At 60.7% G+C, this 17,779-nt stretch overlaps 1 protein-coding gene across 2 annotated transcripts in view; it reads left to right on the top strand.

The window, feature by feature from the left end:
- Window positions 1-17,779, top strand: part of AHRR (aryl hydrocarbon receptor repressor) — a 67,851-nt gene that overhangs the window by 12,278 nt on the left and 37,794 nt on the right. For both annotated transcript variants that reach the window (XM_070056960.2, XM_089313337.1), the window contains exon 4: window positions 3,126-3,307. In XM_070056960.2, the coding sequence (XP_069913061.2) occupies window positions 3,126-3,307 (182 nt within the window). The remainder of the gene's footprint in view (window positions 1-3,125; window positions 3,308-17,779) is intronic.

The raw sequence follows: 17,779 nt of genomic DNA, 5'->3' as shown, positions 1-17,779 counted from the left end.
TGCCATTCACATCAGAGACCTGGGTTGAGTTCTGGGCTCCTATCTCTGGTTCTGGCACTTGCAGGCATTTAGGGTGTAAACTAGTGGAAGAGAGGGTTTTTTTTTTTTCTTCTCTCTCTTCTCTGTCTCTTCTCAAAAGAAAAAAGAAAGAAAGAAGCACTGATCCATTGCACAGCACAACTCACCCTGACAGCCCCAATTGCTTGATTCCATTTTTACCGAGCGCCTACAACCAGCAGATTTGATGCCTGCTAGGGTCTGTGTACGAGGAATCAGGCATGACAGCAGGTGGGTAGTGAGCTGCCTGTTTGGAACTAGACAGAGGTGACAGTGGCACAAATTCATAATATACTAAATGCCACTGAAATGTTCACTTATAAATGGTTAATTTATTTATTGGAAAGCCAGAGTTGAGAGAGAGAGAGAGAGAGAGAGAGAGATCTTCTATCTGCTGGTTCACTCCCTAAATGGCCACAATGGCCAGAGCTGGGCCAGGCCGAAGCCAGGAGCCAGGATCCAGGAGCTTCTTCCGGGTCTTCCACATGGGTGCAGGGGCCCAAACACTTGGGCCATCCTCCACTGCTTTCCCAGGTGCAGTAGCAGGGAGCTGATTAGGAAGTGGAGCAGCTGGAACTTGAACTGGCACCCATACGGGATGCTGGCTTCACAGGTGGAGGCTTTATCTGCTATGCCACAATGCTGGCCCCTAAATGATTAATTTTATACTATGAAAAATGTGTTTCAACTAACAAAGTTAAAAGGAATCGCTTCTGGACTTAGTGTTGCCAGATAATAAAAATGGAGAGGTTCACGCTGTGAGTTGCAACCAGCATGCTTACCTGTTAATCTTACCTATTAATGCAAATGCAAGGAAAAGCCAGGCACCTTGGGACAAAGCCCACCCAATTTTCTGAGGCAGCAGGATGCCCTCACCCTGGGATGTGAGCAGACCCCAGGTTTGGCTCCCAGGCTGGGTGATCCGATCTCGGTGACTGTCACCGGCACCCTCGCAGCTACACAAACATTCCTGGCAACTGGACCCACACTGGCTGCCACATTTTTTCAAAGATCTATTTATTTATTTGAAAGATGGATTTACAAAGAGAGATAGAGACAGAGAGAGAAGTCTTCCTTCCATCCGCTGGGTCACTCCCCAAATGGCTCCGATGCCTGGAGCTGGGTCAGGCTGAAGCCAGCAGCTAGGAGCTTCCCCCCGGATCTCTCATGCGGGTGCAGGGGCCAAGGACTTGGGCCATCTTCTGTTTATCCGGGCCATTAGCAGGTAGCTGGATCAGAAGTGGAGCAGCCAGGACTCGAACCGGCGCCCATATGGGAGTTGGCACTGCAGGAGGAGGCATGGCCTACCACACCACAGCTCCGGCTCTGGCTGCCACTTTTATTTGGATGGCAAGAAGTGGATGATATGTAAATATCATAGGATGCTGTTTGTATGTGCTGACTTGGGGAAGTCACACAAGGCGAGGGGTCAGGGGAAGGGGTCACTGCGGGGTGAGCGTCAGGAGGTAGACCAGATGCGTGGCAGGCTGCTCCCTCCTTTTGTAGAACCAATCCTGCAGGGGTCAGAGTCGTCGACGTCCTTTCTGGGGCAGTGGCCACCGTTTTTTTCAGGATGTCCTCATCTCTGCCTTCTCAGTCCCAGCTCTGCTTCCTCAGCTACAGAGGAGAAACCGAGGCCCAGGGCTCTGCGGGTCTGCTCTGACGCCCTGAGGAAGTATTTTATTTTACTGCAACGTGTTGGGATTGGGTAACACCGAGGAGAACATGAAAGAGGCTGAGTGGATGCGTTGTTTTACACACACATGCACACACACAGGTGCACACATGCACAGGTGCACACGCGCATGCACACACACGCACAGGTGCACACGCGCATGCACACACACGTACATGGGGCTGAGAACCTCTCCCTGTGCCCTTGCCCCTGCAGGAGCCCCTGTGTGTCCCTCCATGTACTGAGTCGGGGGCTCTGCTGGGTGGCAGTGGGTGAGTTGGGGATTCTGCTGGTGGCAGTGGGTGAGTTAGGGACCCTGCTGGCGGCAGTGGGTGAGTTGGGGACCCTGCTGGTGGCAGTGGGTGAGTTGGGGGCTCTGCTGGGTGGCAGTGGGTGAGTTGGGGGCTCTGCTGGGTGGCAGTGGGTGAGTTAGGGGCTCTGCTGGTGGCAGTGGGTAAGTTGGGGACCCTGCTGGCGGCAGTGGGTGAGTTGGGGACCCTGCTGGTGGCAGTGGGTGAGTTAGGGACCCTGCTGGTGGCAGTGGGTGAGTTGGGGACTCTGCTGGGTGGCAGTGGGTGAGTTAGGGGCTCTGCTGGTGGCAGTGGGTAAGTTGGGGACCCTGCTGGTGGCAGTGGGTGAGTTGGGGACCCTGCTGGGTGGCAGTGGGTGAGTTAGGGACCCTGCTGGTGGCAGTGGGTGAGTTGGGGATTCTGCTGGGTGGCAGTGGGTGAGTTGGGGGCTGTTGATAGGCAGCAGTGGGTGAGTTGGGGACCCTGCTGGTGGCAGTGGGTGAGTTGGGGACCCTGCTGGCGGCAGTGGGTGAGTTGGGGACCCTGCTGGCGGCAGTGGGTGAGTTGGGGACCCTGCTGGTGGCAGTGGGTGAGTTGGGGACCCTGCTGGTGGCAGTGAGTGAGTTGGGGGCTGTTGATAGGCAGCAGTGGGTGAGTTGGGGACCCTGCTGGTGGCAGTGGGTGAGTTGGGGACCCTGCTGGTGGCAGTGGGTGAGTTGGGGACCCTGCTGGCGGCAGTGGGTGAGTTGGGGACCCTGCTGGTGGCAGTGGGTGAGTTGGGGACCCTGCTGGCGGCAGTGGGTGAGTTGGGGACCCTGCTGGTGGCAGTGGGTGAGTTGGGGACCCTGCTGGCGGCAGTGGGTGAGTTGGGGACCCTGCTGGTGGCAGTGGGTGAGTTGGGGACCCTGCTGGTGGCAGTGGGTGAGTTGGGGACCCTGCTGGCGGCAGTGGGTGAGTTGGGGACCCTGCTGGCGGCAGTGGGTGAGTTTTGGTCTAAACAGCAGTGCTGGTCTCCTATCAGGCTCCTTCCAGTACAAGTCTCTGAGGGCAGGGCAGAGGCTCCTGGTGGACAGTCCCCGTTGACTGAGGTCATTTCCCTACAGGAGGCCTGCCTTGGGGGCTGAGAAGTCGAACCCTTCCAAGAGGCACCGGGACCGCCTCAATGCCGAGCTGGACCACCTGGCCAGCCTGCTGCCCCTGCCCCCCGACGTCATCTCCAAGCTGGACAAGCTCTCGGTGCTGCGCCTCAGCGTCAGCTACCTCAGGGTGAAGAGCTTCTTCCAAGGTAGGCGCCTTTCCTGGGCCACTGGGGAGTGAGCCTGCGGCTGCCCCACGTGTGCCCCTCCCTGCGCACCTGCTGAGGGAAGTGGCCGGCTGGCTTCTCGGGTGGCTGTCCTCCAGCACTCGGGTCAGGTGCCTTCTGCAGGTGTGCATCTCGCAAGTTGGGCTTGCCGAGTGCAGAGGAAGCAGCCAACCCTGGTGGGGGGCTCAGGGCTCCCCCAGCCCAGAGCTTTAGGGAAGGAGTGAGCACTGAGCCTGGTGGAGGAGCAGGGCCGGCCACGGTTGGAGGCCCAGGGTCTGGCTGCCGGCTTCTGTGCTTCGGTGCCCTCCTACCACCCACGCTCTGGACCAAGGCACTTCTTAGCATTCGACAGGCAGCCTAGGAGTCCCTGTACCTGGGGGCGGGGCCTCCTCAGAGCTTGGGCCCCCACCCCTTCCATGGGTAATGGGAAAAGTCCCTGGGCATTTTGTACTGGGGGAGAACAGTGCCACCCCTGGACCTACTCTGGGTTCTGGCCCTGTCCGTTTCTTCTGCAACCCCCTGGAGGTCTGTCCCCAGCAGGGGCTCTGCGTCCTCCCATCAGCCCACCTTCAGGACTGTCCACGCTTGTGGCCGGGTCCTGCCTGTCCTGAAACAGCCTGAATTTCCTTACCTTCCCAGGTGTTCATACAGTAACCCTGGGGCCGTGGGTCTCTGATGGGCTCAAGAAAACCTGCAGACGGGAGAGCGAGGCCTTTGTTTAGCGTTGTCCAGGTGGGAGGAAGCTGAGGCTGACAGCCCAACAGTGGTTTGAATTGCATTGTGTTTATGTTTTTGTTTTTTTTTTTTTTTTTGACAGGCAGAGTGGACAGTGAGAGAGAGAGACAGAGAGAAAGGTCTTCCTTTTGCCGTTGGTTCACCCTCCAATGGCTGCCGCGGACAGCGCGCTGCAGCCGGCGCACCGCGCTGATCCGATGGCAGGAGCCAGGAGCCAGGTGCTTTTCCTGGTCTCCCATGGGGTGCAGGGCCCAAGCACCTGGGCCATCCTCCACTGCACTCCCGGGCCACAGCAGAGGGCTGGCGTGGAAGAGGGGCAACCGGGACAGAATCCGGCGCCCCGACTGGGACTAGAACCCGGTGTGCCGGCGCCGCAAGGCAGAGGATTAGCCTAGTGAGCCGCGGCGCCGGCCGGTTTTTTTTTTTTTTTAAAGATTTATTTTATTTATTTGAAAGGCAGAGTTACAGAGAGAGGTAGAGACAGAAAAAGAGGTCTTCCATCTGCTGGTGCACTCCCCAAATCGCCGCAACAGCTGGAACTGAACAGATCTGAAGCCAGGAGCCAGGAGCTTTCTCCGGGTCTCCCACATGGGTGCAGGGCCCAAAGACTTGGGCCATCTTCTCCTGCTTTCCCAGGCCACAGCAGAGAGCTGGGTGGGAAATGGAACAGCCAGGACTCAAACTGGAGCCCACATGGGATGCTGGCACCGCAGGCCAGGGCTTTAACCCACTTCACCACAGCCTCGCCCAAGTGGGGCCTCTGGCAGACGGGTCGAGTGGCTCTTCACGGTCAGCCCGAGGGCTCAGGGTGGTCTGGGCTCCTGAACTGGGTGCTGACCGGGGATGTTGTGCTTCTGTAGCAGAAAGGGATCAGCCTTGGCTTGCGTGACGCTGTCAGTGTTGGGGCCCGCTGGCTTCCACACTCCTGCACACTCCCTAACGAAGGCTGTTGCTGTGGGGATGCGGGAGAGGGTGCCTTGCACTGACTGTGAGGGGAGCCCTGTGGACACGCGGCCCTGCCAGAGACCCTTGCTGGCTCCCCTCGGACCTCTTCCTGAGGTCCCCACCAGCCCCGCCCCCACTGGACCTGGATACAAAAGTGTTAACGGTGCCTGCCTCTGAGTGAGAGGCCCAGCATGTTTCTGCTGTGCCTTCCAGGTTTTCCGTTTCATACAGAAATTGTACTGATTTGTGGTTTTATCTCCCTCCTTCCCTGGCCTCCACATGCGGAACCCCTACAGGTCACTCTCAGCTCCAGTGGTGCTGGTGTCCAGCCTGGTGTCACCACGGGGCGGGGCGCTGTGCTTTTCCAGGAAGGCTAAGGGGTGATGGAGCCGAGACGGTTGCACAAGACACCCTGAGTCGTCCTGTGCTCGCCTGTGTGTGGGACTGTCCCCAAGGCGCCCTTTGTATGTGCAGACTGTGGGCTGAGTTGACCCGGCCACCCTGAGGGCAGCAGGTAGGGGCAGCCTAGGCCAGGCTTGCAGTTGCCCAGCCGAGGGGACTCCCATCTGGACCTGCAGGTTGCTTTCTTCCCACTGACCCTGGCCGGGAGACTAGGAGAGAGTTGCTGGGTCACTTCCTGTCTGGACAGGTCCAGCTGTGCCCAGCCATGCCAGGCCTGGTGACCTCAGAGAGGCTCTGATTCTGCTGTTTCCAGCGAGTTCAGACAGTGTCCGAGCGTCCACCTGCAGCGAGCATGGTCTTCCCGCCCTTCCTCTGGGGTGTGAATCGGTGGTCCCCTGGGGTGTCTGTCCGCCTTGCTGGCTCTTAGTGGGCCACGGGCTTTAAGAGAGCCTCATGGCTGTCTCAGTTGGTAAAACACTGAACTTCCAGATCTCTCTCTCACATCTTCTACTCGGCTTCCAAGCTTTCTATGCCCTTCAAGCTGTGCACTTTAGAGAAAATTCTAAAATCTTTCCTGACTTCATTTCAGTGTGTAGTTAGAAAAATGTGAAGCTATAAAAAACTGGATCTTAATCTTTGCCTGTCTCAGAAATGGACGAGCTAATTTCATTAAAGCTTCCATAAAAGCCGCTTTGGGAAGTGCATGAACGGGGAGGTCTCATCCTCAAAGGCTGGGGACGGCCTGGGACTCGCTGTTGACTCCGTGGACTGGTAAACAGCAGTGGGCTGCATTTTGCTCTTGTTGCCCTGGTTTGTAGGGAGCAGGGGCTGACACTTTTATTGGACTCACACGAGCCTCCTGCTTCTGTCTCCCCTGTGGCCAACTGCTGGGGTTGGGATTTTCCACTCTTATAAACTTTGCTGTTCTCAAAAGGGGAAATTCGGGGCTCAAACAAAAGTGTGAGGGGGTGGACTTGCTCCGAGAAGCAGAAGGAGGCTGGGCAGACGCAGGCCTCAGCTGTGTCTGCTGTCCCCATTGCAGGGCAGGGCTCAGCCCTGGGTCGGAGCCGGGATGCTGACCCTGAGCAGACAGCGAGAGTCAGAGAAGCTCTGAGCCCCGAACTAAGTCCAGCTGCGGTTGGAGGCACTGTCACGGCAAAAGCACCACAGAGCCCACTTGTCTGGAGGTCCTGTCTTCCCAGGGAGACCCTGTGGTCAGGGAGGGGAGGCCGAGGAAAGGTGCCTAGGAGTAGACAACCTCAGGGCACTGATGACCAGCGGCTGAAGGCCCTCCCAGGCCCGGTGGGTGGACCAAGTCGTTCCAACGATGACTCATGGGGACAGCAGTGTTGGTCAGGGCAAATGGATGGGTGTTCTTATGTTGGAGGGGGAGTGCCTGGGGTGGGGGGTGGTCTCAGAAAACAAACAGCAGAGGGAGCGGACCACTTCCTGGACACCTGCAGCCCTTCCTGCTCCGTCCCCCTCTGTCATCCACATTCCCCGTGGTGGCTTGGGCCCCTTCCTGAGTCCATCCCCAGGAACTTGATTGCACACACACACTGGGAGTCATGCTCATCGGGGCCGAGTGGGGTTTGGGTGGGATGTGCACAGAAGCCCCGTGGTGTCACGTGGGGTTTGGGTGGGATGTGCACAGAAGCCCCGTGGTGTCACGTGGGGTTTGGGTGGGATGCATGCAGAAGCCCCGTGGTGTCATGTGTGTGTGGAATGCCACACTGAGCGGCGTGTCCCTGAGACCCAGGATGGTGGAGCGATGGGCGGCGGGTGCTGGCTTGTTTCTGCTGAGCGCGTGCCCTCCTCTTGATCCTTGTGCTGTGAGTGGCTGTGTCCCCTAGAAAATGAGCTGAAGTCCCCGGCGTGGTTGTCGGTGGAGAAGATTTAATGAGTCCTGCTCTGCTGGGCTGGTGCCCTGGCAAGAGGAGGCCCTTGTGAGCACCCAGCAGGGAGAGCTCTCACCAGAGCTCAGTCAGCCAGCAGCTGATCACGGAGTTCCAGCCTCCAGGACTGCGGAAAGAAACTCCTGTGTTTCAACTGCCAGTCTTAAAATTTGTTAAGGATTTATTTATTTATTTGAAAGGCAGAAATACAGAGAGAGGGAGAGAGAGAGAGAGAGAGAGAGAGAGAGATTCTATCTGCTGGTTCACTCCCCAAATGGCCGCAGTGGTCAGGGCTGGGCCAGGCCAAAGCCAGAGGCCAGGAGCTTCTTCCGGGACTCCCACATGGGTGCAGGGCCATCTTCCACCGCTTTCCCGGGTGCATTAGCAGAGAGCTGGATCAGAAGTAGAGCAACCGGGACTTGAACCAGCACCCATATGGGGTGCTGGCACTGCAGGTGGTCGCTTCACCTTCTACGCCACAGCACCAGCCCCTGTCTGTGATAGCTTGTGATAAGCAGATTCTGATACTGATATGCTTGGTTCTGGTGAACAAATTCCTGGTAACACGGAGGCAGCTGGGACCAGGGTCCTGGGCAGAGGCTAGGAGAGCCTGGCTCGCAGGCAGCTGGGACCAGGGTCCTGGGCAGAGGCTAGGCGAGCCTGGCTCGCAGGCAGCTGGGACCAGGGTCCTGGGCAGAGGCTAGGAGAGCCTGGCTCGCAGGCTGAGGTAGCAGTGTGGGCATCAGGAGCCCTCTCGTCCACCTCAGAGAGAGGAGCGCTGTGGAGAACTGACGGTGCACAACTGTGAGGCTGGACATGGGGCACTCACGTGGACATGAGGAGCCTGCGCTGCAGACAGGAGGGAGGGGACCCTGCTGTAGAGGCAGAGAGCTGGCCCTTCTGCCGGAAGCAGAGCTGGGGCGTGGGGAGACTGGCATTGAGCTGAGGTTTCTTTCTTTCTTTTTTTGTTAAGATTTATTTATTTATTTATTTGAAAGAGTTACACAGAGAGAAAGAGAGGCAGAGAGAGAGGGAAAGTCCCCATCCACTGGTTCACTCTCCAGTTGGCCACAATGGCTGGAGCTACGCAAATCTGAAGCCAGGAGCCAGGAGCTTCCTCCAGGTCTCCCACGTGGGTTCAGGGGCCTAAGGACTTGGGCCATCCTCCACTGCTTCTCCAGGCCATAGCAGAGAGCTGGATCGGAAGTGGAGCAGCTGGAAATCGAACTGGCGCCCATATGGGATGCCGGCACTGCAGGCGGCGGCTTTACCTGCTACACCACAGCGCCAGCCCCTAAGCTGAGGAGATTTCTAAGCAAAGTGTTGAAGGTGCACCCTTGCTTCTCCTCGCTGCTAATAGTAACATGTGAGAGACATAAATGGAACTGTTAAGAGAAGAGGAACCAGAACTTAAAACATTTGGTAAATTCTCAGACTTTTCATATTACGAAAGAATCAGTGTTCTGAGAGGACACTAGGATGTGGATGAATAAGCATTCAATCAAGAGCACAGGTGAGAGACGAGGTGTGAGCACAGGTGAGAGATGGTGTGGGCACAGGTGAGAGACCAGGTGTGAGCACAGGTGAGAGATGGTGTGGACACAGGTGAGAGATGGTGTGGACACAGGTGAGAGACCGGGTGTGGACACAGGTGAGAGATGGTGTGGACACAGGTGAGAGATGGTGTGGGCACAGGTGAGAGACCAGGTGTGAGCACAGGTGAGAGATGGTGTGGACACAGGTGAGAGATGGTGTGGACACAGGTGAGAGACCGGGTGTGGACACAGGTGAGAGATGGTGTGAGCACAGGTGAGAGATGGTGTGAGCACAGGTGAGAGACCGGGTGTGAGCACAGGTGAGAGACCAAGTGTGAGCACAGGTGAGAGACCGGGTGTGGACACAGGTGAGAGACCAAGTGTGAGCACAGGTGAGAGACCGGGTGTGGACACAGATGAGAGATGGTGTAAGCACAGGTGAGAGATGGTGTGGACACAGGTGAGAGACCAAGTGTGAGCACAGGGGAGAGACCGGGTGTGGACACAGGTGAGAGATGGTGTGAGTACAGGTGAGAGACCAAGTGTGAGCACAGGTGAGAGAACAGGTGTGAGCACAGATGAGAGATGGTGTGAGCACAGGTGAGAGACCGGGTGTGAGCACAGGTGAGAGATGGTGTGCACACAGGTGAGAGATGGTGTGGACACAGGTGAGAGACCGGGTGTGGACACAGGTGAGAGATGGTGTGGACACAGGTGAGAGATGGTGTGGACACAGGTGAGAGACCGGGTGTGAGCACAGGTGAGAGACCGGGTGTGGACACAGGTGAGAGATGGTGTGGACACAGGTGAGAGATGGTGTGGACACGGGTGAGAGATGGTGTGGACACAGGTGAGAGACCGGGTGTGGACACAGGTGAGAGATGGTGTGGACACAGGTGAGAGATGGTGTGGACACAGGTGAGAGATGGTGTGAGCACAGGTGAGAGACCGGGTGTGGACACAGGTGCAGTCAGCCGCCTCAGCAGAAGCCGGGGGCAGAGGGGGACCCTGGCAGTGCAGTCCCTGTAGCCTGACTGAGGGAACCAGAGGCGGCGGTGGAGCCGCTCAGCCCCTGGCCTTGTGCCTCCAGAAAGGTGGCTGGGAGGTCACCAGGGCTACCACTGCCAGTGTGGGCGGGGGCCAGCTCTGTAGCCCCCTTGGCTCGAGAGGGAAGGGCCAGGCGGCTGCCACAGAGCTGTGGGATGGTGGAGCGTGGACCTCAAGGTCTTGTGAGATGGGCGAGGCTTTCGACATCCCACCAAGAAGTTTGAAGTTTGAAAAGGTAGATGACTCAGTTCCTAGAAAACGTAGCTTACTAAAACCTTCTCAAGAAGAAAGAGGAGGCCGAATGACCGTGAGACCATTGAAATACGACTCGTTGTTTAAATCTTAAAGTTTTAAGGCAATTTCTACCAAATATTAAAGGAAAAATAATTCTACTCTGTACCAAGTCCTGTGGGGTTAAGCTGGAATTGGAGGTGTTGGTGTGAACTTGTGGTTTCAACAGGCAAAGACGAAGACATGAGCACGTGTGTGGTGCTGAACGCGTGTGTGACGTGTGCATGTTCACACACACAGCTCTGTCCACTGGGGTTCTGGGAGCCATGAATCCCCTCCCCCAGCAGCGAGCACATCCGTATTCAGTCTTGGTTTCTAAAGTCTGCTCACTGTTAAAAGGAGCTGTGGGGGGCAGCCCTTGGTGAGTCCAGGGCAGATCTGGGGCGGAGCTGCTGCAGAGCGCCAGGCGGGGCCTGAGGGGGAGCCCAGGGCCCTGGACAGCCACTGGCTCCCCCAGCCAGTGCGGGGCAGTTTCTGCACTGAAGTGAAAAGCAGAAGTGGGTAGAAGCAGGGGTGAAGCAGGACCTGTAGGGCCACACTGACACAGGCGAGTGAGCGAGCGAGTGGATGGGCGTTTTCGGGACAGTAGACTGCTGACTGACAGCGCGGTGAGCTCAGCACGCGCAGTCCTTCCGTCCAGGCAGGAAAATCAGCAGGTGCTGAAGCTAGTGTGAACCCAGGGTGGGAAGGGGAGGCCTCTGGCACTTACGAGTGGGGACGCCCTCGGGGGGGCAGCCTTGCCCGTCTCAGGGACCAGCACTGACGCAGGAGGAATGACCTCGTGTGGCGCCACACCGCAGGATGAGTGGGTGCAGCCTGCGTGCCCTTGGTCTCAGCAGACAGCCCCACTCGAGGGCCCCTGAAGGCCCGGCGAGACTGAGCGGGGGTGGGGAATGGGGCAGGGGCTCGAGGCTGAGGCGCAGAGGGTGGACCCCAGTGCAGTCTGGCAGAGGACATGGGGGTGCCTGGTGCCGTTCCAGCCCCCTTCCTGCGCGCTCAGGTCATCTCAAAATGCAACGCCAATGGCAATGGCGGGGTTTCCAGGAGGCTGGGTGCTGGTGGCCACAGGCACCTGGTAGAGAGAGGGGCCCCAGCGGACAGGGCGGCCATAGCATGCGGGGGCCTGCGGGGTAGCCGTGGTCCCGCCCATGTGGGTGCGCATGCACGCTCAGGGGGCAAGGCGTGTCACGATGGGGCACGCAGGCCTCTTGTGAAGAGAAATTTCGGAAGCACACTGCTCACCACCCGCTCTCACAGACGTGGGTCTGCACCGTGGCCTGTGGCTGGGGGGCAGGCATGTGGACAGCAGTGGCTGTGGGGTTCAGGTGCGAAATGCGAGCACAACTTGGATGTGGTGCTGACAGGGAGTAGTGCCTGGGCCAGGGGGCTGCCCTGGTCACATGGTGCACCTGTGACTTTCCAGTCCTCAGGAGGCCACGCCTGGCCATGCTTTTACGACAACCCTCCCTGCTGTTTTCTCCTCTGTATGTGGCCCGTGGCCCAGGCTCTGGTGTGCCTTGCTCTGTGTGTCCCCACGGCAGGGATGGGCATAACGGATGCTGAAGGGTGCATGAGAGCCCAGGCACAAATGGCCACATCCCAGACGGCTGTGTCCAAGGCTGTGAAGGTGGCCAGGCTCTGAGAGGAGCAAGCACCACAGTGATGGGTGACGTCGATGATGGCCGACAGGCAGGCCGACTCCACGCCAGGGTTGTCTGCAAGTCCACAGCCATGGAGCGTCGTGAGCTCGTCGTTTGCAGAGAGTCGCACTCTGGCACTGTGATGTGATGTGCAGCTGGGCGGTGTGTGCACCTGTAGGTGGACAGTGCAGGACTCAGCAGGCCACGCCCTCGCCCTCACCGCAGAGGACAGGTGTTGGGCAGAGCTGCCCAGGAGACACCGTCAGGGCGTCACCAGCAAGGCCAGGTCACAGCTCTGTCCGTCCCGTGGGTCCTGCCCGTGCCGTCACACTGTGCGCTGGGAGGTTGCCGAGTACGTGTTTGGCTTTTACAGCTGCAGCCCCTTTTGGTGTCTTGAACCGTGGCCTGTCGCTGACTGGCTCTCCGCTGGTTTGTTGCGACAGCAAGAGCACCCGGGCGCTGTGCTGGCCCCAGATGTTTCACATCAGGCAGAGAACATGGAGCCGCGTTGGGCACACATCACGTCCTTCCTCCCCCAGAGAGCTGTTTGTGGCTGCGCCTTTCACGCTGACACGGCTGAAAGAGGGTGCGTTTCCTCGGCACAAGTGTGTGGCTGGGGTTAGCACGGAGCCCCGGGGCTCAGCAAGGCTCGGAAACCAGAGACCAGCATGTGCGCTGCCACGGCGTCCCGTCCCCGCTGGCTGGGAGGCGTGGTGTGCAGGGGTCTCCCAGGCTGCTGCTGCCTCCCGAGGATCTGGAAAGACAGACGCAGCCTGCATTCTCCAAACGCGGGCTCGGGCAACGTGCGTGCGGCTGTTTGTACTCTGGGCACTGTTTGGTTGCTAGAGCAACCGGGGCGTTTTTAACCCCCATGCCCCGAAGCTGTCACTAAGGACTTTGGAAGGACACAGCCCACCCACACCTGCTGGCTGGGGTCCTTGTCCCCACGTGTCCTCACTCCCCAGGGCTCCTCAGGGGCGACTTCAGGCTCTGGTCAGTGAGCCACGGTCACAGCAGTGGCCTCAGCTGCCCTCTGCCCAGTATTCTTAGTCCTCAACATACGTTGTCCACACACACACGCATCTCACACACAGTGACCATGCTCATATCACACACAGTGATCATACACACTTCTCACACACAGTGACCACACACACCTCACACAGTGAGCACACACACACCACACACAGTGACCACACCCATCTCACACAGTGACCACACACACCCCTCACACAGTGACCACATGCATCTCACACACCCATCTCACACAGTGAGCACACACCTTGCCTCCCTAGTACCACCTGGTCCTCTCCTGGGGTCCCTCATGGTCCTGGGGAGCAGGTGCACTGCACTTCCGCCTGGATCCGTGTTCCTGGACTACATGCCCAAGTCCGTTGGAGAAACAGGCAGCATCAGGGAGGGCGCCGGTGGACGTTTGGTATGAGGGCCTGGCCCATGCAGGTGGAGGCCAGCACGTCCTACTGTGTGCCGCCTACATCCTGGGGACGAGGAGGAAGGGGCGGGGACAGGCCCCTTTCTCCTCGGGCCCTGGTGGGTTGCAGGTACCCACCCCACTTGAGAGGCCTGCCCCCTGCACTGAGTCCATTGCTGAGACAGACCCTGTGCCCAGTCATGGCAGTGACATGACAGTGACACACATGAACCCCCACATGGGCACATCTGGGAGGGGCTGGCCTGTGGACAGGGCCTGTTCAACAAAGGCAGTGCCCTTGGGGCCCCCGACTTTCTGGACCAATGAGACGCCAGGGGGCAGACACCTGATTCCCGCCCTGAGCAGGTGCACAGAGCTCTGGCCAGCCCCCACGTCCCACATGCAGTGGGGCTTATCTGTCCTGGATCCAGCTGCCCTGGACCTGACTGTCCTGGCCCCCAGGGGGCTGAGCGTCCTCCCAGGACTGTGGAGCCAGCCCCTGCTGTGACCCTGGAGGACCTGCTGCTCTCACGCGCTTCCCGGAGCCTGCCTGACGCTCGCTCACCTGCTGTGCAGCCAGGGCTGTCGGCTGCCATGCCCACCAAGGACAGAGTGGAGGCAGAGGCGGGGGGCAGTCGGGGCTTTCCTCACAGGCTCTGAGGCAGGTGTGGGCGGCTGTGCCCAGGACCTCTGCAAGGCACCCGCGTGTGCAGCACGGAAGCGGGCCCCTCTGCTGGCTTCACTTGTCCCCCCCCCGGGCCGGGTGGGGCACGCCCTGCTCAACTCCCTGCTCACCCATGGCAGTGTTTCTGGGTCCAGCTTCCCAGGGTGTTCTGCAGGGGGTTGTGGGGCGGTGGGCTGCAGCCTCTCCTTCCCGGCTGGGGCATGGGGACTCCGTACGGCCCGGCCCACATGTCCTGGGGAATGGGTCGAGGCGCCCGCAAGGACAGGCTGTTCCATCCCAGACGCGGGGTGGGGGCGTGTGCAGGGGCCTTGGAGAGGGGCATCTCCTCGCCCTCCCTGCTTGAGTTCTGTTACCTCTCTCCTTCCCGTCCCCTGGAGCTCCCCAGCTCCGGCCGGGGCCTGCCTCTGTATCTCTGGAAGATCCAAGTGCACTTTACTTAGCCTGCGGGACACCAGGAAGCTCAGCTGCAGCCCTGGACCATCTCTGCTCCTGCTGGCCTGCCTGCTCCAGGGCTGCGTGGCCACTGCCCAGCGCCACCTGCTGTGATGCCCTGGAGCTGGGGGCATGGCAGCATCGTCCAGGGGTGGGAGGCAGCCCAGTCTTCTGGTCTCCTCTTCACCAGAAGCACCGGGCGACATAGAGACACACAGCCCTGGGCACACGGCTGTGGCACAGGAGCCTGTGGGAGCCGGCCTGCCCAGCACTTTCACAGGGCCTCCCTGGTGCTGCCTCCCATGCTCTCTGCTCGAATCCAGGAGCAAGTAATCGATGCAGTGTTTGTGGGAGGCTTTGGAACGGCTGGGAAGGGAACACCTCCCTCCCCTCCTCGCACACTGGGGAGGGCTGGTGTGTGTGCGCGCGCGCGTGTGTGTGTGTGTGCGCGCGTGTGGGAGCTGTAGCAGAGCAGACCCCAGGCCCTGGATCTGCACCCTGGTGAACTGGGCTCTTGCCTGGTGGAGCAGGTGGGAGGCAGCGGGCAGGAGGGGCCTGGGCCCTAGCGTGGAGCCTGCTGAGTGGTCAGTTCAGTCAGCGGTGGAGCCCAGGCTGGGTCCTGGGCCAGGCACCTCTGGGGCCTGGGGCCTCTGCCAGAGGATGCCCTGCACCTCCTCCAAGCACCCTGGTGGTCCCTGGAGCGCCTCCTCCAACTCCCTGCCTTCCCACAGGCAGTCCCACCAGTGGCCTCTGTCCCTGGGCAGGGGTGAGGTCGGGGAGGGGAAGCTCTGGGTCCTCAAGAGTGGGCTTTTCCCAGGTCAAGAGGGGCTGACACAGCCTGCAGAGAGGCCTCCAGCCTGAATGGCCCCCGACCAGGGCATGTGACCTGGGCCTTAACACCGGCTGGGCCCAGAACGAAGACCCCAGGGCAGCAGGATCGGATGCGTCCCGGCGGTGGCGTCCCGGGCCCCTCGGATTCTCCTCTGGCCACAGCCCGGCGGGGCGGGGCGGGGCGGGGGCGGTGGCGGCAGCTCTGCTCGCACGCGAGGCCCTGGCCGGGCCCCATCGCGTGACAGCCGCGGTGGCGCCGGAGGGAAGTGGGCGGGGGTGGCGGCGGGGTTGGGGGGAGGGATGAGGGGTACGTGGGGGGAGGGGCGCGGAGCCCTGGGGGAAGGGACTCTGAGGGAGGAGGCTCGGGATGCAGGCAAGGATGCGGTGGGAGGGGACATGGGCAGGGGAGGCACGGGGAGGGTGCGGGATGCAGGGGAGGATGCGGTGGGAGGGGCGCGGAGTCTTGGGGGATGGGCGTCAGGGGAGGGGGCGCTGCATCACCCGCGGGGCTAGGAGAGTGGGTGTCTTCCACACGGGGCTCTGCCGAGGCCGGAGTGAAGCCCAGACCAACCCCCAAAATCCACCCTAAGCCTCCCCTCCCCCTCAGGAGGGGCGGGGCCAGAGTTGGAACCTGAGCTGGCCCAGTGGGGGTCTGGCCACATTGGGCTTGACTGTGGTCTATGGTCACCGGTGGGGACCTGGCTGCCCTGGCTCCGGGTCCTGGCCCCCTCAGCCCAGCTGAGTCGGGATCTGAACCAAGTACCCCACCCCCATCCCTTCTGGCCCAGGACCCTGTGGGTGATGCTGATGCCTTCCCGTGGGGACCCTCAGGGTGGGCCCTGGTCAGTGATCGGGCTGGGAGTGAGGGTGGGCAGAGTCCCTGCCGGTCCATCTTGAGGCTCCTGGTCAGGGTTTCCGTTTCTCCAGCACTCTGAGCGCACAGGGCCCTGCTGAGACCACCTCTGGGCACCTCTGTGCTGCCGTGTGTGGCGGGGAGGAGGGTGCGCATGGTTGGGCACTGTGGGCGGCTGGCTTTGGCGCAGAGTGGACTGAGGGATGCAGTCAGAAGTGACCGCTGCTGTGTGCCCCAACAGGCACACAGGTGCCAGCCGGCCCTGGGGTGTGTGAGGGCCGAGGGCAGAGTGGGCTGCATAGTGGGTGGTGGCTGGGACCTCCACCAGGACGGCTTCTGTGCTCTGGCAGGGGGCAGGGGTTGGATGCCCTGCGGTGTGGACAGGAATCCGGTCCTCCTGGGAGGGAGGGACAGAGGGGCCACCATCTCCTGGGCTCCCCTGAGGGTACCCCTGCACCTGCCACAGGGTCTGGTCGATGGCCTCAGTGTGGCCTCTGGGAGCAGGGAAGCTGCCAGCCCAGCTGTGCCACCAGTTTCGAGGTTCGGGGTCTCTAGCCTCAGTGCAGGTCCTGGAGGGCAGGCCCAGGTCTGATGGGGAGGGGCAGTAAACAGGGCATCTGGACCCTGGGTGGGGGCCCTGACAAAGTGCAGAGACGGGGCATGGGGGGCACGCTTTAACAGGCTCCGTGGGCTGAGGCCTGTCACCTCCTGCGTGTGCACTGCAGGGCCCCGAGGAAGACTCCCCCGGGGACGGACCCTTAGCTCGGCCGAGACGTCCCTGGAATGTGCTGGCTGTCACTGCTGTGGCCGCGCTGTGCGCTTCTCGGGTGGAGGTGGTGGAGCAGGCACTGGGCTCAGCAGGCAGGAGCAGCAGGGAGCTGGGTCCCCCTGGACAGAGGGAGGCGTCACAGCCGTGAGGGAGCCCTGGGCACGGCAGGGGCGACGCTGATTTCAGTGCTCAAGGGTGTTCCCAGCTTACGTTTGTCTCGAGGGCAGCCCAAGCGCCCTGAGGAAGGGGGCTGCAGGCTCCTCGCTGTGGCTTCTGCTTGTGCATCTGGGATGAGGGTGAGCACGGTGCCCGGACACAGAGCCTGCAAGGCTGCGCGGGGGCCGGCACCTGTGCAGGCCCGGGCTCGGTGCCCGGCCGGCGGGCTGTGAAGCTGTCTACCTGAGCGCTTCACTCCAGTGGGGAGCTCAGGCCAGGCTTGGGGCACAGGTGTGGAGGTGCCGGGAGCCTCCACTCCTCTTGAAGGTCTTGGGGGAGGTTGGGAGTCCCTGAGGCCATCTCTGGGGGCCCCTGTGGGAAGGCGCTCTGCAGTCTATGTGGGAAGGAGGGAGAGGCAGTGAGGGCATGTGGGACAGGAGGGGCCCAGGTGGAAGAGGGGACATGGCCTTGGGGGGCTCTGGCTCCCTGCTTGGGGCTCACTGGCCCGCGGATCTCTGGATAGAGCTGCAGGGACCCCAGGCCTTGGCTGTGGAGGGGGGACCTGGCAGGAAACCAGCGTCTGCCCAGCACTGGGTGGGAGGGGGCGCTTGGGGCTGGGCTCTACCTCCACATTACCTGACAGCTGGGTCCTGGCTCCTACTCCACCTTGCAGTTGCAGGTCTGTGCCAGGGATGTGCAGCACACCCAGGCTGGGAGATGGGGAAGGAGAAGGGAAGGTGCTGAGACCTGGGGGCTGAGGCAGGGTTCACTGTGCTCTGTGACAGCTGTGTGGGGCTCACTGTGCT

Source organism: Oryctolagus cuniculus, chromosome 14, assembly GCF_051225735.1.
Source record: "Oryctolagus cuniculus isolate XC-2025 breed Fujian yellow rabbit chromosome 14, ASM5122573v1, whole genome shotgun sequence".
Lineage (NCBI taxonomy): Eukaryota > Metazoa > Chordata > Mammalia > Lagomorpha > Leporidae > Oryctolagus > Oryctolagus cuniculus.
This window is presented reverse-complemented; position numbering and strand designations above follow the sequence as displayed.